The sequence below is a fragment of the Mus musculus genome, chromosome 9 (genome assembly GCF_000001635.26).
Source record: "Mus musculus strain C57BL/6J chromosome 9, GRCm38.p6 C57BL/6J".
Taxonomy (NCBI): Eukaryota; Metazoa; Chordata; class Mammalia; order Rodentia; family Muridae; genus Mus; species Mus musculus.
In genome coordinates this window covers 56943352-56971332 of record NC_000075.6, presented here as the reverse complement: position 1 = coordinate 56971332, position 27981 = coordinate 56943352, and the positions used below count along the sequence as shown (strand labels likewise).

Here is a 27981-nt window from a genome sequence, read left to right as displayed (position 1 = left end):
CACTTCCTTAAATGATGAACTACAATGCAGAAGAGCAAGGCAAATAAGCCCTTTTCTCTCTCTTTTTTTTTGTTTTTTGTTTTTTTTTTTTTGGTTTTTCAAAACAGGGTTTCTCTGTGTAGTCCTGGCTGTCCTGGAACTCACTTTGTAAACCAGGCTGGCCTCGAACTCAGAAATCCACCTGCCTCTGCCTCCCAAGTGCTGGGATTAAAGGCGTGCGCCACCACGCCCGGCAAGCCCTTTCCTCTTGAACTTGCTCTTGGACATAGTGTTTCATCAGAACAACAGTAACCCTAACTAAGACACATGGTTCACATTATCTCAAGAACAAAACAAAACAAACAAACAAAACTGGGACTATGGATGTAGTTTAGTGATAGAGTAATTTAAAGTTTTATATTATGTATGTTACATGTGCATGGGCATGTGTTATGGCACATATGTCCTGTGTGGAGACCCCAGGACAACTCAGGAATTAACTCTAACTTTCACTGGAGGTTTTAGGGGTCAAACTCAGGTCATGAGGACTTCTCAGAAAGCACTTTCACCTACTGAATTGGCTGGCCAGCCCCTGAAGCCTCAGCATCAAAAAGATAGTCAGGAGGAAACCCAAAACACATATTAAATAGATATCATATACAGGTACCTTTGGCTGTTGTTGAGTTTCTCCTGTTGCCTCCGGGCAGAAGGGAAGAAAACCTATTGACACAGTAGCCACTCTTAGTGTAGGCACTTGTTGAACCCTGTAGGGAGAAAGCTACCACTCTCATTAGGTATTCACAGATACCCTTGACTCTTCTTCATTCTATAGGGTTGTCATGAGCCCAAAGATGGCTGGCAACAGACTTTTCTGGAAGGAAAGTACTGGGAGGCCAACTCCAGGCCAGCTGCTGTGGCAGATGAAAAGGAGGAAGACAATCCCTTTTATCACATACTAGGCTTGCAGGCAAAAGAGGCAGGAAGCAGCTACTCACCCTGGAGGCCACGATAAGGGCTCTTTTCCCAACAGGACACACAACCACAATCCATTCTTGCCCCAAATCTGAAGGGACGTCAATTAACCACTCAGAAAGCATCAACTGGGAAGACAAAAATGGTGTTAAAAGATCAGCAGGAGTGTGCCATTCAAACATTACAAAAAAAAATTCATATCCTATATACATAATGCAAGTACAGATAAAAGCTGAAGACAGAGGTACTTCTACCCCAAGTGCGCTCAAAAAGCAAGCTGGTCTGCAGTATAACTGACAGATGGAAGACATTCACTGGTGGCTTGGCATCTGCCCTTATTATCACCATCTGCATCCTACTTATTTCCTTACCTCCAGGCCTACAGTAAGGGACTTTTCCCTTTCCTTATTTGCCTGCTGACTACCAGCATAACTATTACATTCTGGTCTTACGCCTCAGGAATGAATATTCATCTTGAGTCATGCTCAGACTTGACTATCATTTCCCAAACTGACATGCCATGCATTACAATAAAAGATACTAGGAGGTAGTATGGTGGTATAGGTGTATAATCTCAGCTACTTGGGAAGCTCAGGTGGGAAGACGGTAAATTTACACAGCTTGCCTGGGCAACTTAGTCAGATGTTATCTCAAATTGTTAAGGCTGGCCTTAAACTCACTCCATAGGTGAAAATGACTCTGAACTTATGATCCTCTTGGCTACACCTCCAGAATGTTAAGAATGCAGGCCTGAACTGGCAGTAGTGGCTCACACCTTTGATCCTAGCACTGGGAAGGCAGAGGTGGGTGGATCTCTGAGTTCGACACCAGCCTGGTCTATAGAGTGAGTTTTAGGACAGTCAGAGGTACACAGAGAAACCCTGTCAGGGGAAGAACGGAGAATTTCAGCATATTACATGCATGAGGTGCTCAGAAACTCATGCAGGCATAGATATAGTCACATTTTAAAAAAAAGAAAAGAATTCTTGCAGGATTGTCAGTGTTTGCTGTAAGGGCTATTTATCCACATTAAACATTTTAAAGGCTCTTTTAGGTTTACTTATTTCATTTTACATGTGAGTGTTTTGTCTTTATGTATGAATCATACCACTGGTGCCCTGAGAGATCAATAAAGGGACATTGGGTTCTCTGGTACTAAAGTTATAGATGGTTCTGAGCCACAACACGGACACTGGAAACTGGACTCCCGATTATCTGAAAGAAGTGCTCTTCACCACTGAGACGTTTCTTCAGCCCCAAGACGATGCTAAAAAAATATTTCCCTCCCTTTGGTAGCCCACATTATAATGCCAGCACTTAAGAGGCGGCAGCAGGCCGGGCAGTGGTGGTGTGTGCCTTTAATCCCAGCACTTGGGAGGCAGAGGCAGGTGGATTTCTGAGTTCAAGGCCAGCCTGGTCTACAGAGTGAGTTCCAGGACAACCAGGAATACACAGAGAAACCCTGTTTCGAAAAACCAAAAAAAAAGAAAAGAGGCAGAGGCAGGAGGATCTCTGGGAATTCCAGGCCAACCTGGTCTACATAGTGAGTTCCAGAAGAGCAGAGCAATAAGAAGAGCAGAGCAAATAATACTGAGATGCTGTCTCAACTACCCTCCTCTCCAAAATGTCCTTAGGTCTGGCATAACGGTGCTATCTTTATATCTTTAATGTCAGCAGAAGCACCAGCAGATATATCGCTGTGAGTTTCAGGCCAACCAGGGCTACACAGTGAGATCCAGCCTTTAAAAAAACAAACAAAACAACAACAACAACAAAAAAAAACAACAACAAAAATTCCTTTGTCAGGGTGTGGTGGCAAGGTAGATCTCTGAGACTAAGGCCAGTCTGTGGTCTACACAGTGAATTCCAGGCCAATAGGAACAGTGAGACCCTGGTCCACCACCACCACCCACCACCAAAAAAGAAAGAGAAATTCCTTTGATATAAAGATATGTTCACATATATCTTAGTCAGGGTTTCTATTCCTGCACAAACATCATGACCAAGAAGCAAATTGGGGAGGAAAGGGTTTATTCGGCTTACATTTCCATACTGCTGTTCATCACCAAGGAAGTCAGGACCGGAACTCAAGCAGATAAGAAAGCAGGAGCTGATGCAGAAGCCATGGAGGGATGTTCCTTACTGGCTTACTTCCCCTGGCTTGCTCAGCCTGCTCTCTTATAGAACCAAGACTGCCAGTCCAGAGATGGCACCACCCACAAGGGGACCTTCCCCCTTGATCACTAATTGAGAAAATGCCTTGCAGCTGGATCTCATGGTGGCACTTCCCCAACTGAAGCTCCTTTCCCTGTGATAACTCCAGCCTGTGTCAAGTTGACACAAAACTAGCCAGTACAACATACAAAGAGTAGAGCAGAGACTGAAGGAAAGGCCATCCAGAGACTGCCCCACCTGGGATCCATCCCACATCAAGACACCAAACCCAAACACTATTGAGGATGCCAAGAAGTGTTTGCTGATGGGAGCCTGATACAGCTGTCTCCTGATAGGCTCTGCCAGATCCTGACCAATACAGATGCAGATGCTTGCAGCCAACCATCAGATGAGCACAGGGACCCCAGTGGAGGAGTTAGGGGAAGGACTGAAGAAGCTGAAGGGGCCTTATCTGGCATCAATGGGAGGGGAAGCCCTTGGTCCTGTGAACACTTGATGCCCCAGTGTAGAGGAATGCTAGGGCAGTGAGGCAGGAGTGGGTATGTGGGTGGAGGAGCACCCTCAAAGAAGCATTAAGGGGGGTTGGGATAGGTCATAAACAACAAGAGTATTCACTTTTATTTACAGTTACAATATCCTAACTCCCTGTACCCCCGTGATCTATAGTTCTGATTACAAAGTGTAATCCTGCTCCATAAGGCTCAGGAATTACCCTGTGATCTCATTTAAATCTCCTAGCAATCTTTAAACTCTATCTAATATATATGGGTAATTGCTTGCATGTAGGTCTGTGCATCTTACGCATGCCTGGTGCTCAAGGAGCCGGAAGAGAACATCAGTTCCCTCAGACTGGAGTTACAAATTGCTGTGAATGATCATGTGGGTGCTAGGAATTAGATTAGGTCCCCTGGAAAAGCAGCTAATGCTCTTACCTGCTGAGCTCCTCCTAGCAACTCCTTAAAGACAATAACATCAAAACTCCTCAGCATCCTATGTATGGCTGTCATAAAGGAAATGAAGGGTAACTCCATCAGCTCCTCTCTGTTAACTCCCACAAGGAGGTCTATGTTAAACATTCCTTTTATGAAGACTGCAGAGATGGCTCAACAATTAAAAGTACCCATTGTTTCTTGCAGAGGACCCAAGTTCAGTTTCCATACCCACATAATAGCTCATAACCAACCATAATCGCCTTTTTAGGGAATCTGACAACCTCTTTTGACCTCCACAAGCACCAGACATACACGTGGTATACATGTAAGCAAAATACTTGTGCACACAAAATAAAATAAATAATAAAATATTTTACAAATTAGAAATCTTGGGGCTGGAGAGATGGTTCAGTGGTTAAGAGCTCAGGCTGCTCTTCCAGAGGACCCAGGTTCAATTCCCAGCACCCATGTGGCAGCTCAGAACTGTCTGTAACTCCAGTTCCAGGGGATCTGACAACCTCACACCAATGCACATACAATAAAAATTAAATAATTTTTTTAATTGGGAAACTTCATTAAACAAACAAACATTCTGGTTAGCAAGATAACTCAGTGGGTAAAGACAATTGCCACCAGGCTGATAACCCGAATTCAGTATCTGGGAATCACATGGTGGAAGAGAAGAACAGACTCCCATAGGTTTTTCTTTGACCTTCACACACATGCCACGGCAGATGCATCCTCACACATTCCTATTGCTAGTGCTGTGATAAAACACCAGGACCAAAAGCAACCTAGAAGGAAGGGTTTATTTCACTGATAATTCCACTGAGTAAGTCAGGGCAGGAACTCAAAGTAGGGCAGGAACCTGGAGGCAGACACTGATGCAGAGGTAATGGAAGATGCTGCTTCCTCACTTGCTTTTCATAGCTTTCCCAGCCTGCTTCCTTAAAGCACCCTGGACCACCTGCCCAGGAGTTGCATTGCCCATATCAGTCATCCATCAAAAAGGTACCCTACAGCCATGCCTACAAGCCAAGCCTATGGAGGCATTTTCTCAACTAAGGGCCCTTCCTCCCAGATGAGCTAGCTTCTGTCAAATTGATATAAAAACTAGTCAACATATACATGGACACATTCAAATAAATAAATATAATGTTAAAAAATAAAATAAAATACAGCATTGCTTCATACTGGCTTATCCTGAAATTCCTTTCTGAGATAAAGTCAACAATCTGGCTTTACTAGAGTGGAGTTCTGAAAAGGACTCCTCAGGCGGCTGGGGCAGCAGGGAGCTACATCCCTAGCTTGCTGAATCACCACTGTCAGGGTCCAAATCCCCCCAAATCAAGTGGGGCTGGGATACAGCCCAGTGGGGAATGCTTGCCTGTCAAAGTCCATAGAGTTGGGTTCAATTCCCAACACTGCTAAAGGTGAAAGGGAAGGAGAAGGGAGGACAGAAGGGTAGGAAATCAGGGCTAACGTGCTTGCTGTGCAAGCCAGTGAGGAAAAAGCCACTGCAAGTTGTCTCACCACATGGGCACACTTGTGCACACATAATACTAATAATAAATGAAATATTCTTGAACATAAAGAAAATAAATGGTAAAGGATAGAACAGACATTTTTCTAAAGAGTATATATAAATAGTTAGCATATTAAAATGTAAGCATATTAAAAGCCACCCTACACACACACACACACACAAAACCATGGTAGCATCATTCATAATCGTCAAAAAGCAGAAGCAACACAAAAAGCCATTAATTGAAGGATGAGTAAATATGTCCTGTTAATGGAATATTGACAATAAACACACAGAAAGATAAATACTGTAACATAAATGAGCCATGAAAATCTTATGCTCACTGAAAGAAGACAGTCACAAAAGGCCACAGTTATCCAGAATAGGCTCGTTGATAAATGTAGACAGATTTTGTAAAAGGAAAATGAAAAATAGTGGAGAATGACTGGCAAAGGATAGAACAGACATTTTTCTAAAGAGTATATATAAATGTTTTATTATATATATATATATACATATTTATATATAATATAAATTATATTATTTTATATTATATATAAATTATATTATATATACACATATAATATATAAATGTATTTGTTTTACTACATAATATATATACTTTATTATATATTTTATATAATATTTATTATATATGATGTATTGTTTGTATATATATATAAAATGGCTACTGGAATAACATTTTTGTATACTGTGTGAAGGTGTCTCTGTCCTTCCCCCACCTAAGAAATTCCCTGACTAGTTTTAATAAAGAGCTGATGGCCAGTAGCTGGGAAGGAAACAGTAGGCGGGACTTCCAGACAGAGAGAGGGACTGCGGGAAGAATCAGGCTCAGAGAGACTAACTACAAAGCTGTGGAAGAAGCCAGACATATGAAACTGAGGAGAGGTAATCAGCCATGTAGCAGAACGTAGATTAGTATAAACGGGATAACTGAGTTATGAGCTAGTTGGGAACAAATGACTATGGAGTATCTGTAAGTATGTGTGTGTTGGTGATAAAACTATTCTAGAATTAGCTGCGGTAAAGCGCACTTAGAATTCTACACTTGGAAGTAAAAATTTAAAGGATCTGGAATTCAAGATCATCCTTGGCTATATAGCAACTTAAAGGCCAGCCTGGGCTACTGTCTCAAATAAAAAGTGAGCCACCAGAACAAGACAATAGGAACTGATTGCTGTTGCTAGAGGGACGGCTCAGTGGTTAAGAGTGCTTGTTGCGGGCTGGAGAGATGGCTCAGTGGTTAAGAGTGCTTGTTGCTCTACCTGAGGAAGAAAATCCAGTTTCCAACACCCATGTAGTTTGTCATAGAAGGCATTATCTGTACTATATTTGGAAGAGGAAAACAGGTAAACAGATATTTCTAAATTCTGAAAGCAACAAGATTTGACAAAGTAGTACATTACATCGGGAAAGACTGCTGCTTAATTAAACGCAGACCCAGACCTTTTCTTCTTTGGGGACAGTCTCTTTCCTGTTTCCCTGGAGCACCACCAGCCACAATAGAGCATTTATTTGAGTGTGGCATAGTGATTGGCTGTTTCACAGTTCACCATTACCTTAGTCAACTGGTTGTTCTGCACAGGATCTCTTTATTTAAGGTAATTAAGTCATTAAGATGTTCTTCCTGCCTGCTAATGCCTCAGTATGCAGTGTCAAGACTGGCCTCCTAATACTCTAGGTAGGAAAGACTACTAACCAAGGGACGAGGACACTAGGGTAGTGGATAGGCCTCACCCAAGCCAACTACGAAATGACTAGTTACACACATTTTAATCCCAGCACGGGAGGCAGAGGCAGGTTGATCTCTGAGTTCAAAACTAACCTGTCGACATGTGAGTTCTAATTCCAGGATAGCCAAGACCCTGTCTTACAAAAAATACATGGAAGACCAGATATGACGGTGGGTGCCTGTAATTACAACAAAAGAAGGGACTGCTATAAGTTCAAGGCCAGCCAGGACTACACTGAAAGACCCTATCTCAAAAAAAATGACAAAAGACAAAGAAAAGAGTCTGGGACTCTAGTTCAATAGTGACAGAACATTTGCCTAGCACATGCGAAGCCCTGGATTGTATGTGTTCCCTGCCCAAAAGAATGAAGGATGATGATGAGAACTGGGATCTGTTACTAGTGTAGGAGGAGCTCAGGAGCTTTCTGTAGCAAGCTGACAGCCTCTGGTAACAGCATGGGCTCGCTGGGCTAGTAACTCCAAACACCTAGCCACAGACTTAAGCAGTGGGTGTTCTTTGGTTTTGTTTGGTTTGGTTTGGTTTGGTTTGGTTTGGTTTGGTTTGGTTTGTTCTGTTTTAGATAATGTCCTGGCTGTCCTAGAATTCATTATGTAGATTAGGCTGGCCTCAAACTCATAGAAATCCACTTGCCTCTGCCTCCCAAATGCTGAGATTAAAAGCATAATACACTGCTAGGTCCAGCTTCATCAGTGCTTCCAAGTCACCACCATTCTCCCTTCAAATACCCCAGAGTCCTAACTCACTAGGCTTGCCAGCCCTCTTCTTATAGCAGCATGTATTTTGGTGGTTTGACTGCATGTGGAAGGAAGGTGCACGCTCTGGACCACTCACTTGATTAGCATAGCGTTTTGGTAACTTCTTGCTAGGGTCTATGTCCATTTCCTCTTCATCTTTCTTGTTTTCCTCTTCCCCACTCTCCATACCTGTCCAGTCATCTTCAGCCAGTCTTCTGGCATGGTTCACATAATCCAACCGCTTGCTGGAAGAGAAAAAGATAGGATCAGGTCTATACATACCATAAAAAGATACCCCACAGTGTGACTCACTCAATTCAAAGATGACAAATTTAGATACTGGTGTGGGTAAGAAAAAAACAGAATTTCCTTTGCCAAGGTAAACTAGTAACTGTCTCCTCATCATTCCTAATCAGGAAACTCCCTCTGAACACACGCAGCCTTCCTCAGTTTCTTAAGAATGTTCAAAGTAAAATATTTACTCTTAAAGGAATTTCCACGAGTCGCTAGCTGGATGTGCTGAACCCACATTAGCCCACTGCACTCCAGATGAGAAGTAGCGTTTCCTGCCTGGCACACCCGTCAAAGGCTCCAGAGATAGGAAGGAGGAAACACCAAGTGCAGGGAGAAGTCCAAAAGAAGAACATCTTCTGGGACTTTCCACACCAGACAGCATGCTGACAAAACCAGTAAACAAGCAAACAAACCCCTCAGAACTCAGCCTTTCCTTGTTTGACCTTCAAGAGAGGTCTCTTGGCTTAAGACTTGACATCTACCATGGTATAGTAGCACTCAACCTTGATCCCAGCACCGGGAAGGAAGAGGCAGGTGTATCTCTGAGAGTTCGAGGCCAACCTGGTCTACAGAGTGGGTTCTAGGAGAGTTACATAGTGAGACCCCAGTCTTTAAGGAAAAAAAGAAAGAAAAACGTCACCAACTTTAACTCATTTCCTTTTCTTTTCTCTTTTTCCTTCTACTTCCACTTCACCCCCACAGTGGAATTTAAACTTAGGGCCTTGTGCTAAGGCCTTTGAGGCTGGCTCTGTACCAAGAAGAAGCTGTGTATCCCCCATCCTCTCTCAGCTTTTATTTAGTTATTTATTAGGTCCGGTTTCACTCACTTGCTCAGAGTGACCTGTAGCCAAGGCAGGTTCTGAACTCCTCTGCTCTCCAGCTACTGCTTTTTGTTTTTTTGTTTTTTTGTTTTTTTGAGACAAGGTCTCACTATGTATTCCTGGCTGTCCCAGAACTTATAATGTAGACCAGGCTGGCGTGGAACTCACAGAGATCCTCCCACCTCTGACTGCTGACTGCTGGGATGACAGGCATGCATCACAATACCCAAGCTTTTGTTTTGCTCAGACAGGCTATCCTAAGTAACTTAGCATAGCCTCAGATTCCCTATTAGCCCAGGATGACACTTTCTCTGTGCGTGTGTATGTGCATGTGAGTGCAGTTGCCTATGGAGGCCAGAAGAGGGCAACAGATGCGATAGATCAGTAGTTCTCAACCTGTGTGTGGTCATGATCCCTATGAGAGGTTGAATGACCCTTTCACAGGAGTCACCAAAGACCATCAGAAAACACAGATATTTACTCTATGATCAATAATAATAGCAAAATTACAGTTATGAAGTAGCAACAAAAATAATTTTATGTATTAAAGAGTCATAACATTAGGAAGGTTGAGAACCGCTGTTTTAGATGTGGGAGTTACAGGTGACTGTGACCCATCTGACATTGGTGCTAGAAACTGGACTTGGGTCCTCTGTAAAAACAACAAGCACTCTAAACAATCTCTCCATTCCTGACACTTAACTTCACCTCTACCTTTCCTTTCATGCTGGGTTGTAGATATACATCAACATGCCCAGTTCTATATAATAAAAACAGCATATTCAGGCCGGAGAGATGGCTCAGTGGTTAAGAGCACTGACTGCTCTTCCATAGGTCCTGAGTTCAATTCCCAGAAACTACACGGGGCTCACAACCATCTATAATGGGATCTGATGCCCTCTTCTGGTGTGTCTAAAGACAGCAACAGAGTATTCAAATACATAAAATAAATTTAAAAATAAAACAAAACAGCATATTCCAGCAAATTGGGGAAACTGAAGAAAAAGAAAAATTTCAAAACTAATTGTTACAGATTAATTTGGAATATAATGTATTTTACAATTTCCACAAAGCTAAGGCAAAAAAATCAGACATTAGGGGCTAGAGAGATGGCTCAGTGGTTTAGAGCACTGGCAGCTATTTCAGAGGTCCTGAGTTCAATTCCCAGCAACTACATGGTGGCTCACAACCATCTTTCTTGGGATCTGATGCCCTCTTTTGGTATGCAGGTATACATGCAGATAGAGCACACAGATACATAAAATAAAATTAAAATCTAAAAAAATAAAAAAAAAAAAACAACCCAGCAGACACTAAAACCAACATGGCTTCTTTTTGTGTGTGTGTGAGTACATGTATATATATGTGTGTGTGTGTGTGTGTGTGTGTGTGTGTGTGCGCACGCGCACACACACACACACAGAGATACAGCATAGCTCGTGTATGAAAGTCAGAGGGCAACTTTAAGAAGTTGGTTCTCTCCTTCCTTCATATGGGTACCAGAGATTGAAATCAGGTATTCAGGTTTGCAGTAAGCACCTTTACCCATGGTGGTAGCTCAGTTGGTTTTCTTTCTTTTTCTTTATTATTTGTTTTTTTAATTAGAACAAGTCTCAATATAAACTGGCCTGGCGCTTACTGCATGGACCAATTTGACCCTGAACTCACAGAGATTTGCCTGCCTTGGTCTCTTGAGTACAGGTATCAAAGGTATGTACTACCATGCTCGGCTCTAAGCCTTTTCTCTTTTCTTTTCTTTTCTTTTCTTTTCTTTTCTTTTCTTTTCTTTTCCTTTCCTTTCCTTTCCTTTCCTTTCCTTTCCTTTCCTTTCCTTCCTTTCCTTTCTTCTCTTCTCTTCTCTTCTCTTCTCCTCTCCTCTTCTTCTCTTTCCTCTTTCTTCCTCTCTCTCTCTCTCTCTCTCTCTCTCTCTCTCTCTCTCTTTCTTTTTTTCTTTCTTTGGATTTATTTATAGCCGGACAGTAGTGGCACACACCTTTAATCCCAGCACTTGGGAGGCAGAGGCAGAGGCAGGTGGATTTCTGAGTTCAAGGCCAGCCTGATCTACAGAGTGAGTTCCAGGACAGCCAGGGCTACACAGAGAAACCCTGTCTCAAAAAACCAAAAACCAAAAAACCAAAAAAATTATTAAAAAAAAAAAAACAAAACCAAAACCAAAAACCAAAAAAAATATATATTTATTCTATTTATATGAGTACACTGTAGCTGTCTTCAGAAACACACCAAAACCAAAAACCAAAAAAAAATATTATTTATTCTATTTATATGAGTACACTGTAGCTGTCTTCAGAAACACACCAGAAGAGTGCTTTAGATCCCATTACAGATGGTTGTGAGCCACCATATGGTTCTTGGGAATTGAACTCAGGACCTGTGGAAAAGTGTGCTCTTAACTGCTGAGCCATCTCTCCAGCCCCGGCTTTTTTTCCCTTAATGCACATGTTCACATACATTCCCACAAAGTTGCTTGTTAGTAAGGACATATGAAAAAGCACAATGACCTTTATTTAAAAATGAAAAAAACTACCGGGCAGTGGTGGCACATCTTTAATCCCAGCACTTGGGAGGCAGGTAGATTTCTGAGTTCAAGGCCAGCAGGACAGCCAGGGCTACACAGAGAAGTCCTGTCTTGGGGAAGAAAAAAAAAATAATGGAATATTTGTATGTATACAGAAGGACTGTAGTTACCTTCAATCCATCTTTGTAACCACATAGGAAAATAACTTCCCAGGTGCCAGCACCAGGGGACTGGGCGGCTACATTATGAACCATTTATTTAATGGAATAGCTGGTACCATTAAAAGAAATGATGTGTCTAGGGACATAGTTCAGTTAGTAGAGGGCTTGCCTAAAATACAAGATCACTGTGTTTGATCTCCAACACTGCAAAAACTAGACATCATAGATCATACTTGTAATCCCAACATACAAGGTAGATAATAATTTTAATGTTAGCCTAGGTTTACATAAGATCCCATCTGTCTTTGTGTGTGTACACACACGTGTGTGTAGATGAATGTGTATGTGTGCAGATGTGTGGGGGTTTGTGTGTGAATGAGTAAATGTGTAGGCTGAAGGCTGATGTCTGGAGTCTCTCTCCTTCCTTTTTTTGAAACAGTGTCTTGTTGAGGTTAGAGGTTACTGTTTCAGCTAGACTGGTTGGCCAGGAAGCTTCAGGGAGCACCAATCTCTGCTCTACACAGTACTCAATCTGTAGATGCTCACTGCCATAATCATGTTTGGTTTTGGTTTTGGTTTTGTTTTCCGAGACAGGGTTTCTCTATAGCCCTGGCTGTCCTGGAACTCACTTTGTAGACCAGGCTGGCCTCGAACTCAGAAATCTGCCTGCCTCTGCCTCCCAAGTGCTGGGATTAAACATAATCATGTTTTACTTGGAACCTGGGAATGTAAACTGAGGTCCTTATATAAGAACTTTATATACTGAGTCTACTCTCAAGCCCTGAGACTTATTTCAAATAAATAAGAGAAAAACAAGAGACTATTAATCAAACTTGCAGATATAGTAGGTGTAGTATACTGCTAACTGAATTTATTAAATGACTACATTTTATCTATTTATTTTGTGTGCAAGACTTAGTGTGGATGTGTGTAGGCACATACATGTGCCATGGGCACATAAGGAGATCAGAGGATAACTTGTAAGGAATCAAGTTTTCTCCTTCAACCATGTGGGTCCTTGGGATGGAACTCAGACCAACAGACTGGGCAGCAGGCATCTTTACCTATTCAGATAAGTCATTGGCCTGAATTGTTTAATTGATAAAATAAAAGTTGTATATAAATAGACACTTCTATCTGTACAAGACAGCTTTGCAAGGGTACATGAGGAACTAGTAATTCAAAGGAGGAACTAGACCAGGAAGGAGAGTTTTTCCCATATACTTTTCCATGTATTTTGAGCCATATGAATGTGTTACCTATTTGAAAATAATAAATTACAATTGAAAACAAGGAATAAGCTGGTCAGTGGTGGCACATGACTTTAATTCCAGCACTCGGGAGGCAGAGGCAGGTAGATTTCTAAGTTCGAGGCCAGCCTGGTCTACAGAGTAAGTTCTAGGACAGCCAGGGCTATACAGAGAAACCCTGTCTCGAAAAATGAAAAAAAAAAAAAAAAAAAAAAAAGGAAAAAGGAAAGGAGAGGAGAGGTGAGGTGAGGTGAGGTGAGTGGACAGAAGGAAGGAAGAAGAAAGGAGTGAACTGGGATGAGATGGGATTATGATCAGCAGACAACTCAGAACTCGTAGGAACTATCTCTTAAACTCATCTACTGACATAGCACCTCACAAAGTCCAGACGAGATGCAAGTGGCACAGCTGTGGCTAGTTTCTTCTCATTTCTGACCCCCCAAAAGGATAAGATACATTAAGAACAAAGGACAGGTCTTCAGAGAGGGCAACCTAAAACATGCCTATCCTGATTTATTCCTATTTGTTCATTTTGGCATTTAGAGTTAAGTATATGGGAACCATTTCTGCTGATTATCTATGGAATGAACTTGAATTCCCAAGGGTACTACAGAAACATCTGAGCTGAAGGCAGATGGGAAGAGCATACCAACCATCATCACAATGAGTGAGCCTCCACACATGAGCAACCCAGGGGATGGGGGAGGGGAAGTCTAGGCTTGGCCTTCATAAGTCCCTAAACTGCAAAGTTGAGTTCTGTTGCCAGAAACAGAAAATGTTAACCATATGACTGAGTTGTGCTTCAAAAGCTCAGTTTTTCTCTCCTTATTTTCCTAAAATGTAGGGACAAAAGATAATTTATTACCTGTGACAGAATTTACCCACCCGACCTTGTGGACAGGAAATGACCTTCTTCTGTGAAGGGGGTTCTAAGGAGACAAGTCTAGCTGCCTGCGACTGATTCCCAGCCCCCAGCATATGGCCAGCCAAGAGTACCCTTACGATTTCTGCAGCTCCAGTAGCTGGCGCCGCCGCTCACTCTGCTCCAAGGAACTGTACTTGGACTTGTATTGACACAGGCGTGGGTGGGGGGCAGCTGTGCTGTTCAGTTCTTGAGACACAGAAAAGCTACTAGCCAGGGCTTGGCTCAGTTCTTCCATCTTCCCTATAAAGTAAACATAAAGAAAATGGCTTATTAATTCACTTCATCCCATGATGACAGGCAGTTATGATGTAATTAAAAAACAAAACAAAGCACTAAAAAAAAAAAAAAAAAAATGTAGCTGGGTGTTGTGGCGCACGCCTTTAATCCCAGCACTTGGGAGGCAGAGGCAGGCGGATTTCTCAGTTCGAGGCCAGCCTGGTCTACAGAGTGAGTTCCAAGACAGCCAGGGATACACAGAGAAACCCTGTCTCAAAAAACCAAAAAAAAAAAAAAAAAAAAAACCAAAACAACAACGACAACAAACCTCTACCTAGCTGCCTAGAAATCATATTCTGCTGGCAGCCTGTAGATGAATTTGTAGAACTCTCAGCTCCTGTACCATGCCTGCCTTGATGATAATGGACTGAACCTCTGAACCTGTAAACCAGCCCCAATTTAATGTTGTCCTTATAAGAGTTGCCTTGGGGGAGCTGGTGAGATGGCTCAGTGGGTAAGAGCACCCGACTGCTCTTCCGAAGGTCCGAAGTTCAAATCCCAGCAACCACATGGTGGCTCACAACCACCCATAATGAGATCTGACTCCCTGAAGACAGCTACAGTGTACTTACATATAAATAAATAAATAAATAAATAAATAAATAAATCTTAAAAAAAAAAAAAAAAAAGAGTTGCCTTGGCCATGGTGTCTGTTCACAGCAGTAAAACCCTAACTAAGACACCACCTACCCAAAATGAACAAATCTCCTCCAATGAATCCATGACCTAATGAAATGGATAGTACTCAAAAGAAGAAACACAAATAGCCAATTAATACTTTTTCAAATATTCAGCAGGGGCCAGTGTGATGGTCCAGAGGGTAAAGGCATTTGCTGCCAAGTCTGAGGAACTAAGTCTGATCCCTAGGATCCACATGGTGAGAGAGGAATCAGTTACCAAGAGTTGTCCGCTGGCTCCACATACAACTATAGATGCACACCAACCCACAAGTAAGTACGTGTAAATTCTAATGATGGTCAACATCCTAAGTCATCAGGAAAATATAAATTAAAACCACACTGAGGGGCTGGAGATACGGCTCAGGGAGTCAGAGCACTTGCCCTTGCAGAGGTCCCAGGGTCAGTTCACAGCGCCCACGTGGTCATTCTTAATCTTTTGTAACTCCAGGTCTGGCCTCTTCTGATCTCCATGGATATAAGGCAACACATACATGCAGGCAAGTGCTCATACAAATAAAAAAATACAATTTTAATTAAAAAACACTTTGATGGGTCTGGAGAGATGGCTCAGCAGTTACAGTTAAGAGCCCTGACTGCTCTTCCAGAGGTCCTGAGTTCAATTCCCAGCAATCACATAGTGGCTCACGACCATCTGTAATGAGATCTGGTGCCCTCTTCTGGTGTGTCTGAAGACAGATACAGTGTACTCATGTACATAAAACAAATAAATATATCTTTAAAAAAAACAACACTTTGATATTTCATCTCAGTACAATCAGAATAGCTATCACAAACAAAACAAATAACAAATACTGGAGAGGATTGCGGAAATATGAATTTATAATTATGATGGTGGCAGTATAGGACTGCTTAGCTATTATGGAAATCAGTATAGATATTTCTAAAAAAAATTTTTAAATAGAGCTATATAAATGACACAGCAATACCATTTGTGCTGGCTAATTTTATGACAACTATGACAAAAACCAGAGTCATCTTGGAACAAAGAACATCAATTTTTAAAAAAATGTCCCATGAGCAGGAGAGTCAGCTCAGCAGTTAAGAGCACTTACTGCTCTTGTAGGAGACCTGGATTTAACTGAAAGCTCACCACAGCCTGTAACTCCCAGTTCCAGGGCTCAATGGCTTCTTCTGAATTCCAAGGTCTCCTACACTCGCTTGCTGCACAAACATACACTTAGACAAACATATACACATACAGATATAAATGAATAAATAAATAATTTAAAAAGGAAAGAAGGGCTGGAGAGATGGCTCAGTGGTTAAGAGCACTGACTGCTCTTCCAGAGGTCCTGGGTTCAATTCCCAGGAACCACATGGTGGTTCACAACCATCTGTAATGGGGTCTGAGGAGAGCAATGGTGTACTCATATATATAAAATAAACAAATAAATCTTTAAAAATTGTTTAAAAAATAATTTTTAGAAAGAAAGAACCAAGGCCAGGCATGGTGACACACGTGGCCTTAATTCCAGCACTTAGGAGACAGAGGCAAATCCAGTTTACATAGAGTTCCAGGACAGCTGGGGCAACATTTCAAAAAAAACAAAGAAAAGGAAAGTGTCCCCACCAGGCTGGCCTGTAAGCAAGCTTGTGGTACATTTTCCCCAATTAATTAATGTATTTATTCATTTTACATCCTGATCACAACACCCTCCCAGCCTCCCAGTCCTCCCTCTCCTTCACCCCTGAGAATGGAAAGTCTCCCTAGGTACCGGGTTAATTTACTCTATTGGTCTTATGGAGTCCCCATCCCCTCTGGGTTCTTCAATCCTTCTCCCCAACTCTTCCACAAGACTTCTCGAGCTCTGTCTAATGTTTGGTTGTGGTACTTTTCTTGACCCAGTCCACTATGGGCAGTGCCCTCGGGCAGGTAGGTGATCCTTCGTGCTACAAGAAATGAGGCTGAGTAAGCCTTGAAAAGCAAGCCAATAAGGAAAATTCCTCCATAGCCTCTGCATCAGTTTCTGCCTCCAAGTTACTGCCCTCACTCCCTCAGTGACAGACTGTTAGCTGGAATTGTAAACCCTTTTCTCTTTAAGTTGATTTTGGTTATAGTGTTTTATTACAGAAATAAAAAGCTAACTAAGGGTGGGTGTGGTGGCACACGCTTTTAATCCCAGCACTTGGGAGGCAGACATAGGCGGATTTCTGAGTTCGAGGTCAGCTTGGTCTACAAAGTGAGTTCCAGGACAGCCAGGGCTATACAGAGAAACCCTGTTTTGAAGAAAAACAAAACAAAACAAAAACAAAAAGCTAACGAAGACACTGCTTCTGGATGTATACCCAAAGGAGGCTATGTCTTCCCAGCCTTCTTTCTGCTTTCCTGTTATGTGTGGGGTTTTTTGGTGGTGGTGGCTTTTTTTATTTTTAATTTTTTTATTTTTATTTTTTGGTCCTCTCCCTCTTTAAAAAGACTTACTTTTATTTTCCATTTTCTATGTATGAGTGTTTTGCCTGTGTGTATATACATGCAACATGAACAAGCCTGATGCAATCAGAGGCCAGAAGAGGGCATCAGGTCCCTGGAACTGGAGTTACAGACATGTGCAGATCCATGTTTATTGCTGCATTATTCACAATACCAAAGAAATGGGACCAGCTTAGAAATGGAACAGAAGAGGTGATAAAAATATGGCACACAACAGCCAGGTTAGCACACCTTTAATCCCAGCACTTGGGAGGCAGATCTTTGTGAGTTCCAGGCCACGCAGGGCTGACTAACATGAGACCCTGGATCTATAAAGCATTGTTTTAAGTGAGGTAATGATAATAATTGATAGCAGGGTGTGGTGGTGCACACCTTTAAGCCCAGCACTTGGGAGGCAGAGGCAGGTGGAGTTCTGAGTTCGAGGCTAGCCTGGTCTACAGAGTGAGTTCCAGGACAGCCAGGGCTACACAGAGAAGCCCTGTCTTGAAAAACCAAAAAAAAAAGTAAATGAAAAAAATATCTAATAAAAAAATGTGGGGGTAAAAAAGATGTTTAAAAAAAAAAAAAACAGGGGTTTGGGGGAGAACATATGTGACAGGAGAGCAGAAAGAAGGCTGGGAGAAAGGTACAACAGGGAGAACACGTGACTAAAAAGGTGGTAGCCAGGTACAGAAGCACAGTCACATAACCACAGCACCCAGAAGGATCACTGCAAACTGAAGGCCAGGCTGGTTTATATAATGAGCTCCAAGACAGTCAGGAATACACTAGAGAGACCGTGTTCTCAAACAACAAAAATGTGGTGATTCACACCTATAATATCATGACCTCACTTCACAGGGTGAGGAATGAGGATGACAAGTTAAAGGCCTGGATGGGCTACAGAGTAAGCGCACAACCAGCCTGCTAACCTGGCAAGACCTTAATTATCTCAGAAAGAAAAAGAAAACAGGTTGGAACCAGGCTCACCAATACCTAAAATCCCAGCACTGGGGGGGATCATGGAGGATGGCAGGAAGGGCGGACCAGCAATTCAAAGTCAGTCTCAGATTCTTAGGGAATTCTAGATATGTGTGGGTCTATTGAGACCCTGTCTCAAAAAAAAAAAAAAAAAAAAAAAAACAGGCTGGAGAAATGGCTCAGGAGCTAGGAGCACTTGTCACTCTTACGGAGGAATTAGATTCAATCCCCAGCACCAACACAGTGGCTCACAACAAATCTGATACTCTCTTCTGGCCTCTGTGAGCACTAGACAAGCACATGGCACACATACATATAGTGAGGCACGTAATAAACTAAATCGTTTTTTAAAGGGGGTAGCTGGAATTATAACTCAATAGAGGAGTGTTTCCATTGCATGTGTGATGTCCCTAGGTCCAATTCCCAGTTCTGCAATCTGGTCCGTCAATGTAGCTAAGCAGCTGGCTTTGTAGCCCAGTGACAGTGCTTGGTTTTGATTGATTTGGGGATGGAGTGAGGTTAGTGAGCATCTTAACCATTCAAATATACAGTTCTGCAGTGGGAAGTACCTTTACACTGTTATCAACTGTTTCCATCTTGCAAGAATGCACAGGACAGGATAGGACAGGGTGGAAGGGTACTGGAGAGATGGTTCAGCCATTAGGTTAAAAGTACTGGTTGCGGGGCTGGAGAGATGGCTTGGCGGTTCAGAGCACTGACTGCTCTGCCAGAGGTCCTGAGTTCAATTCCCAGCAACCACATGGTGGCTCACAACCATCTGTAATGAGATCTGATGCACTCTTCTAGTGTGTGTCTGAAGACAGTTGCAGTGTACTCATATAAATAAAAATAAATAAATCTTAAAAACACACACAGCACTAGTTAAAAAAAAAAAAAAAAAAGAGAGTACTGGTTGCTCTTCCAGAGGACCTGGGTTTCATGTGGTAATTCATGACCACCTGTAAACCAATTCCAGGGAACTAACTGGAACTCTCTTCTGACTTTCTTCCCAGCATGGCACCCATGTGGTGTGCAGACATGTAGGCAAAACACACATACACATATGCATATAGGAAAATAAACAAATAAAAGAACAAAGGATGGTGCCATACCTCCACTTGGTAAAGTACTTGCCAAAGTGCGCACCATATTTGCACCAAGCCTTGGGTCTGAAACCCAGGAGAAAAAGAAGAAAGCTGCATTCCTATATCCTAAGACATTAAAAATACTTTTTTTTTTTTCTGTTTTGTTTTGTTTTGGGGACAGGTTTTCTGTCCTGGAACTCTCCTTGTAGTCCAGGCTGGCCTCGAACTCATAGAGACCTGCCTGCCTTCTGAGTGCTGAGATTAAAGGTATGCAACCACCACACCCGGCTAAGAATACTTTCTAAGAAAATTTGTTAAAAGTGACTATTATCAGTGTGGATTTAAGGTGTGCATCAGAGTGTTTGTAAAATAACCGGGAGTATTCAGTAGATAATTACTGAGCTTCCCCGTCAAGGTATCCTGAAGTATGCCATAGAAATGATCCCTAACAGGACCTTACGTGTCATACACCTGCAATGGCAGCAAGGCAGGAGGCCGAGGAAAAGAAGCGAACTAATTCCTAAGTGTCAGGCTCACCCAAGCCTCTTCTCCAGCCCAATAGATGCTCCCACCACACGTCCGTGAACTCTGCCGCCCTCCCCGCTACTGTCTCTCTAGCAATGGAGTCGTTTGTCTTTCGGTTACAGAATTCTCCCTGCCACACATAAATGTTCCTCATGAGTTTGAGCCAGACTGCCTGGAATACAACGACAAAAATATGGCCAAGTCCAAGTCCCCAAGACTGGCCAGCCTCCCCAGGTAACGGCTGCGAAGCCAGCCCTGGGTCATCAGAAGAAGTTTGAGCTTGCGGCTGAGAGAACGCCAAACTAGACAGGGCCAGACTTACCGCACGTCCGTACCACTCGCGCACGCCGCCAGTGCCTGTGCCGACTGACCAATTAGGTGCCTTAGCGGAGCTAGACACGCCCCGCTCAAGCTTGCACTCGAACTTCCGGCTCCGCCTACCGTGGTGCATCGCGGGAGTTGAGTCGGGCAGGACATTACTTCCGCCCTGAACTGAGCGACTCTTCTCCCTAGGGAGGGGCTTCCAGATTTGGTTTAGGCTTTTTCGGGATTCTAGCGAGATTGTCCGCGATACGGAGCCTTCAGTACTGATCGCAAACTTGCCCCGGATCCTTTCACTGACAAAACCGTGACTTCGTGGCCGCCACCTCTCCGGGTGTGCCCAAACTCGAGAGTTGCACTGACAGCCCTTTTGTCTTGCTTGTGCGATTTTCTGAATGGCTTTCAGGTTTCGAACTAATAAACGTTTCTTCCCTTCCTTTTTCCTTTCCCTTTCTTTCTTTCTTTCTTTCTTTCTTTCTTTCTTTCTTTCTTTCTTTCTTTCTCTTTCTTTCTTTCTTTCTCTCTCTCTTTCTCTCTCTCCTTTCTCTCTCTTCTCTCTTTCTTTCTTTTTCTTTCTTTCTTTCTTTCTTTCTTTCTCTCTCTTTCTCTTTCTCTCTCTCTTTCTCTCTCTTTCTCTCTCTCTTCCTCTCTCTCTCTCTCTCTCTCTCTCTCTCTCTCTCTCTCTCTCTTTCTTTGTATAGCCCTGGCTGTCCTGGAACTCACTTTGTAGACCAGGCTGGCCTCGAACTCTGAAATCCGCCTGCTTCTGCCTCCCGAGTGCTGGGATTAAAGGCGTGCAGGCGTGCGCCACCACTGCTATCCCTATTCTCCTTTCTAACATGACGCGGAAAGGGACCTGGCTCGATTCCTGATAGGTAACGTTCAGCATTTGAGTGCAGCACTTAGTCCGGTTTGAAAGTAGTTACATGAGTGACCGAGATTTAGGAGACCCTAAGCAAACCCATACATCGTGTCTGCAGGGTAAGACTTCTAGCATGTAAAATGAAAACAGGACTTGCTACTTAATGCTTATAATGTGAGCCAGATGCGTTGCTTCTAACACCTCAATGAACTGGGGTGTGGCTAGGGATGTTGCTCAGCAATCAATGTGTTTGTATAGCCTGCGCTAAACTTGCAGTGGCACCACCCTGTAATCGAACAACAGGGGGTGAAAGCAGGACTGGCTGGTAGTGCTAGCACATGCCTTTAATGCCAGCTTTCAAGAGGCAGAGAAAGGCAGATCTCTAAGTTAAAGGACAGCCTGGTCTGCAGAGTTCCTGGAAAGTCAGGAGCCCTGTGGGTGGTGGTGGGGGAGTAATTTGGCCAGGGTTGTCAGGAACCATAATGGGACAAGCTAATAACTAGCAGTTGATCATCCTGAAGTGGCCTGCTTCGGATTATTATTATTTTTTCTTTTCTTTTTTTTTTTTTTTTTTTTTGGTTTTTCGAGACAGGGTTTCTCTGTATAGCCCTGGCTGTCCTGGAACTCACTTTGTAGACCAGGCTGGCCTCGAACTCAGAAATCCGCCTGCCTCTGCCTCCCAAGTGCTGGAATTAAAGGCGTGCGCCACCACCACCCGGCTCGGATTATTATATAATTTGTGACAGGTGAGCCCTTATTAAGCGAGGCTGTAAGGGACTCATTTTAGGAGAGATTCCTGCTATTAATATGCTTCTCCTGTTATTATTAAATATATATAACAATCACTAAGTAGTAGCACACCCCTTTGGAGTAGATCTCTGTAAATCAACGAAGTTGTACTATCTTCTAGTGATGCTATATAGACAAATAGATGACTTAAGTCTTAATAATGATCCTATAAGAATTCCTAAAATTATATCCATGACTATTAAGCTCTTTTATAATAGGACTGCTATTAGGTCCTTTTCTGATAGTCAAAACTGCAATGAGAACTCTGCCAGTCTCCCTAGTGTCACCAGTTAATTGCTCTTAGATGGTAACCAGACTTTCTCCTACATTCCAAGAGGTTGTAAAACAATTACCCAAAGATTATAAAAGGGGAACTAACGATTTATTACAGGTGCTAGGACAGAAGATAAGATATTGACTGGGTTTATCTATACAAAACTTGACTTATAACTTAGTTGTGGGTTTTTTTTTTTTTTTTTTTTTTTGAGACAGGGTTTCTCTGTATAGCCCTGGCTGTCCTGGAGCTCACTTTGTAGACCAGGCTGGCCTCGAACTCAGAAATCCGCCTGCCTTTGCCTCTCCAGTGCTGGGATCAAAGGCGTGCGCCACCACGCCCGGCTTTTAGTTGTGGTTTTAAACCTTCGGTGAACCTGTGGAGCTGAGACAAGTGATGGATGTTTAGCTAGATAACTACTCCTAATGGATATGCATGGAAACAATCTGTTGTAAACTTCTATTTCAATTTATATTTGATTTTCTATGTGAACTTTTGATGTACTTTTTAACATATGATCATGTAATCTTAAAGATGTTTAAGGTCTGAGGACAAAGAGTCAGATTTGAGGGACTGAGGTGAGAGGAACGGAGGTGAGAACTGAGCTGAGAGAGGAACTGGGCTGAGGAGAGGTTTTTTTTTTTTTAAGATTTATTTATTTATTATATGTAAGTACACTGTAGCTGTCTTCAGACACACCAGAAGAGGGAGTCAGATCTCATTACGGATGGTTGTGAGCCACCATGTGGTTGCTGAGATTTGAACTCCTGACCTTCGGAAGAGCAGTCGGGTGCTCTTACTCATTGAGCCATCTCACCAGCCCCCGAGGAGAAGTTTTTAGACAACACTTTTTATATTAGAAGGAGAATGCAGAGTGGAATAACTTGGAAATTATAGGTAACATAAAATACTAAGAGAGCAATGTGCAGAATGCAGAGGGAAAGAGGAAAAAAGAAGATGTCACAGAGAGCAGAAGGAGCAGGCAGGCTTCTCCTTACCATGGGACAGAACAGGTCCCATGGTGAGGACAAGGCAGGTTTAGTTTTATTAAACGGAACAAAGCTCTTTTTCTTAAAAACACGGGTTTAATTCACTTAGCATTAAAAGGGTAGAAGCCTTTTCTTTCTCTATGCAATAAAGATTGGAGCGCATTTTTCATCCAGAATGTGTGAGTTCTTTCTGCACCGGTGCTTGGTCTTTTGCTCCATATGCATATGTCAATATGGATGTGTGTGTCAGTATATAATTGTGAGAATGTATGCAAACTTACCACACCAAGGTGCCACTCACACATACTGCCAGTACCTATGGGAACTGACCCATTTTCTGAATGACTCTGAGTTCTCAACCATCTATAACGGGATCTGGTGCCCTCTTCTGGCATGCAAGTGTACATGCAGATAGAGCATCTGCATATATACCCTTTTTTTTTTCTTTTTTTAAAAAAATTAGGTATTTTCCTCATTTACATTTCCAATGCTATCCCAAAAGTCCCCCATACCCTCCCCCCCACTCCCACTTTTTGGCCCTGGCGTTTCCCTGTACTGGGGCTTATAAAGTTTGCGTGTCCAATGGGCCTTTCTTTCCAGTGATGGCCATCTTTTGATACATATGCAGCTAGAGTCAAGAGCTCCGGGGTACTGGTTAGTTCATAATGTTGTTCCACCTATAGGGTTGCAGATCCCTTTAGCTCCTTGGGTATTTTCTCTAGCTCCTACATTGGGGGCCCTGTGATCCATTCAATAGCTGACTGTGAGCATCCAGTTATGTGTTTGCTAGGCCCTGGCGTAGTCTCTCTAGAGACAGCTATATCAGGGTCCCATCAGCAAAATCTTGCTAGTATATGCAATGGTGTCAGCGTTTGGAGGCTGATTATGGGATGGATCCCTGGATATGGCAGTCTCTAGATGGTCCATCCTTTTGTCTCAGCTCCAAACTTTGTCTCTGTAACTCCTTCCATGGGTGTTTTGTTCCCAATTCTAAGGGGCAAAGTGTCCATACTTTGGTCTTCGTTCTTCTTGAGTTTCATGTGTTTTACAAATTGTAACTTATATATTGGGTATTCTAAGTTTCTGGGCTAATATCCACTTATCAGTGAGTACATATTATTTGAGTTCTTTTGTGATTGGGTTACCTCACTCAGGATAATGCCCTCCAGGTTCAACCATTTGCCTAGGAATTTCATAAATTCATCCTTTTTAATAGCTGAGTAGTACTCCATTGTGTAAATGTACCACATTTTTTGTATCCATTCCTCTGTTGAGGGGCATCTGGGTTCTTTCCAGTTTCTGGCTATTATAAATAAGGCTGCTATGAACATAGTGGAGCATGTTTCTTTCTTACTAGTTGGAACATCTTCTGGATATATGCCCAGGAGAGGTATTGCAGGATCCTCCGGTAGTACCATGTCCAATTTTCTGAGAAACCGCCAGACTGATTTCCAGAGTGGTTGTACAAGCTTGCAATCCCTCCAACAGTGGAGGAGTGTTCCCCTTTCTCCACATCCTCGCCAGCATCTGCTGTCACCTGAATTTTTTTATCTTAGCCATTCTGACTTAACATTTTTTCAGGTGTTTCTCAGCCATTCGGTATTCCTCAGGTGAGAATTCTTTGTTTAGCTCTGAGCCCCATTTTTTAATGGGGTTATTTGACTTTCTGGAGTCCACCTTCTTGAGTTATTTATATATATTGGCATACATACCCTTTTAAAAAAACTTAACAAAGAAAAATTCTAACTAACTGAAAGTGCTTGGACCCACCCAGCTTTAGTCTTTTTATTTTGAGACAGGGTCTGGCTCTGTAGCCTATGCTGACCTCAAACTCTGAGCAGCCTTCCTGCCTCCACATCCCAATAGCTGGGATTACAGGTGTATGCTACCACACCTGGCTTCAGCTTTGACATTTATAAAATCGGGGAAATCTATAATATGTAGCCTAGAGCCTATCACAAGAGTGACATCCCTTTCCTATTCCATACTTTGCATTTCAAGTGAGCCTGACCAATCCTGCCTTGTACTGGGGGATAAGGGAGAAGGTTAGACTGACGGTTAAAATCATCTGCCAGCCTAAGATGACCCAAGTGGCCAACTCTAAACTAAGTCAATGATTCCCATCTGGCATGTTATTAAGGTCATGTGGACAGAATCACATCTGTATTTGAATCTACTGTTGAAGACTGAAACCCATGTTGAAGCCTGCTCCCTAGTTTAAAATCATCCCTGGCTTTGCTGTAACCCTTTTGTTTCATGCCTGCAAGCATTTCATGATGCTAAGGAAGTCAGCAGCTTGACTATAGACACAGAAAAATAGTCTGGCTCAGAGCAAGGCCAACCATATATCCTGAGGTTTATTATTATTATTGTTCTTGGAAATTCCCCAACTGTAGCCTTCACTAGAGCCAAGCAAGATAGAGGACAGCTTGAACTGTTCTCTAAACTATTAAAAACACTTGGAAAAAAGGCAGACCACCCTACAACCTTCCCCACACACGTATATGTGTTCATTATAGTTTTTTTTTCCCTATATAAACTGACCCTGGAAAATATTCATGGTCATAGCTTTCAGAACCTGAGTCTGAGCCATGTCCCTGATCCAGCAGTCCTGGGTGGTGTGGTCAGTAAACCAGCCCCATTTAACTGGGATGGTGTCTGAATGGTTTGTGTGGCGATTCCCAGACTTTAATATCCTCTACCTTGATCTCTGGGGTAGACCCATAATTCCTGCTTTGAAAAATCTCCACTCAGGAACCTAAACCTTAGGATTTAGAATTGGAACAGTGGTTCATAATCAAAGGGGAGGTGCCAGCTGAGCATCTTGGCACATGTCTTTAATCCCAGCACTTGGGAGGCAAAGGCAAGCAATTTCTATGAGTTTAAAGGAAGCCTGGTAAGTTCCAGGACAATTAGAGCTACAGAGTGGGACTATGGCTCTTTTTTTTTTTTTTTTTTTTTTTGGTTTTTCGAGACAGGGTTTCTCTGTGTAGCCCTGACTGTCCTGGAACTCAGTCTGTAGACCAGGCTGGCCTCGAACTCAGAAATCTGCCTGCCTCTGCCTCCCGAGTGCTGGGATTAAAGGTGTGCACCACCATGCCCGGCTGGGACCATGTCTCAAAAAGCAAAAAAGAAAAGAAAATACCACCAGGCCAGAATGAATGAATGCTGAAATAGGGCATTCACAACCCAACTGCCAGAACTCAAGATGGGACAGACATCTGAGTTCTCAAGGCAGAGCCACAACCAAGCCTAGCAGAGAGGGGCAGATACAACTCCTGGAAGGTGAAGGGACAGATCTCTCTTTGGCCATTGAGAATCGGAATTTCTCTAGGAATACACGCTGGGAGAAGAAAAATGCTGAAGCCTCCTGCCAGCCGCAGGAAGAAACTGTCTCCTGGATAACTGTTCCAACAACTTATTAGAGGCCACCTTACCCAAGAGTCCTTTGGCTTAATTTTCACCTTTTATTTAAGCTTGAACCTCTTGTCAAGACCTTAAAGATGGATAGGAAGGCAGTTTACTGGACACTTCTGCCTCGGTCTCCTGAGTAACTGGAATATGAGTCTATAAATCTTTTATTGGTGTGTTCAGTGGAATTCACCATGCCTGAGCTTCATCTTCCTGTTTTTAGGAAGGATAAAGGGTAGGGATCGAGTTTCGAAAGTCTCTTGCAGTGTAGGCTGGCCAGGAACACCTCAAGCAGTGGATGACCTTTGATCCTTCATTTCTGGAGCTCTGAGATTGGTGAATACAGCACATCCCATTTTTCTTCCTCCTTTTCAATAGTCAGCTGACTCCAGGTTAAATATATTCAGTCATCAAGAGAGGCCAGTTAATATTGAATTTATAATTCTATTTTCATTCTATTCATTTTTTGTTTCAGGGATACTGGGGACTAAACCCTAAGACTCTCACATTCTAACCAAGTGCTTTTCGCTGGCTAACTGAGCCATTCTATTCTTAATCTAAGGGAAGCCTTAGCCCTTTATAGCCAGTCCTTTGGGGTCTCATGCAGTCGCCCAGGCTAGCACAGATTTACACTTAGCTCTAGGAAGGTTTAAGCTTCTAATTCCCAGCTTTTTCCAAGCTAATTAGCCCAAGCTAATTTCCCATGTAGCTTGGATTACAGATCTACATCACAAGGTCTAATTTCTAGTTATTGTTGTTTATAAAGATTTATTTTTAGTTTGTGTGCATGTTTTGCCTAAATATATGTATATTGCACCACAAGCATGCCTGCTATTCAAGGAAGCCAGAGAAGAACATTGAATCTTAGGACTGAGGTTACATGGTGCTGTGAGCTGCCTGATGTATGTTCTGGGAATCAAATCAAGGGCCTCTGCAAGAGCAGCAAGTGCTCTTAACCTCTAAGCCATCTCCACAGTGTAGCTAGACTTTGGCTATTTGTAGGTTCTTTCTTCCACCCTTCTCTACCCTGTCCCCACCTTTTCAAACTCCTAACACTAGATAGAAAAAAGGTAGAGAGGAAAGGGGTCAACGTTATCGTTTGACTACTTCCTGCAGATTGGAGGCCTCGGATTCCTTCAGGTAAGTTTGATCTTCACCGTCAAGATATATTTATTTTTCTTTGCAAATGACTACTTAAAAACCAACAACCCACTAACCTATCGGGGTTCTAGCATTTATATACCTTCTGAAAAGCACCCAGAATTCCAAGTATCACGG

General features: G+C 42.6%; 1 protein-coding gene across 5 annotated transcripts in view; it reads right to left on the bottom strand.

The window, feature by feature from the left end:
• Snupn (snurportin 1) overlaps positions 1–21914 on the bottom strand; it is a 36843-nt gene extending 14929 nt beyond the window's left edge. The window contains exons 1-5 of one of the 5 annotated variants that reach the window (NM_178374.4): positions 20380–20425; positions 14157–14319; positions 8190–8337; positions 975–1079; positions 647–743 (exon numbers count right to left, since the gene is read on the bottom strand). In NM_178374.4, the coding sequence (NP_848461.1) occupies positions 647–743; positions 975–1079; positions 8190–8337; positions 14157–14314 (508 nt within the window). In that variant the 5' untranslated portion in view covers positions 14315–14319; positions 20380–20425. Of the gene's footprint in view, positions 1–646; positions 744–974; positions 1080–8189; positions 8338–14150; positions 14321–15416; positions 15515–20379 lie in introns of those variants that run through there. The other 4 variants (XM_006511336.2, XM_011242784.3, XR_003947964.1 and 1 more) reach the window with 4 other exon arrangements.
• Between the last annotated feature and the right edge of the window lie 6067 nt (positions 21915–27981).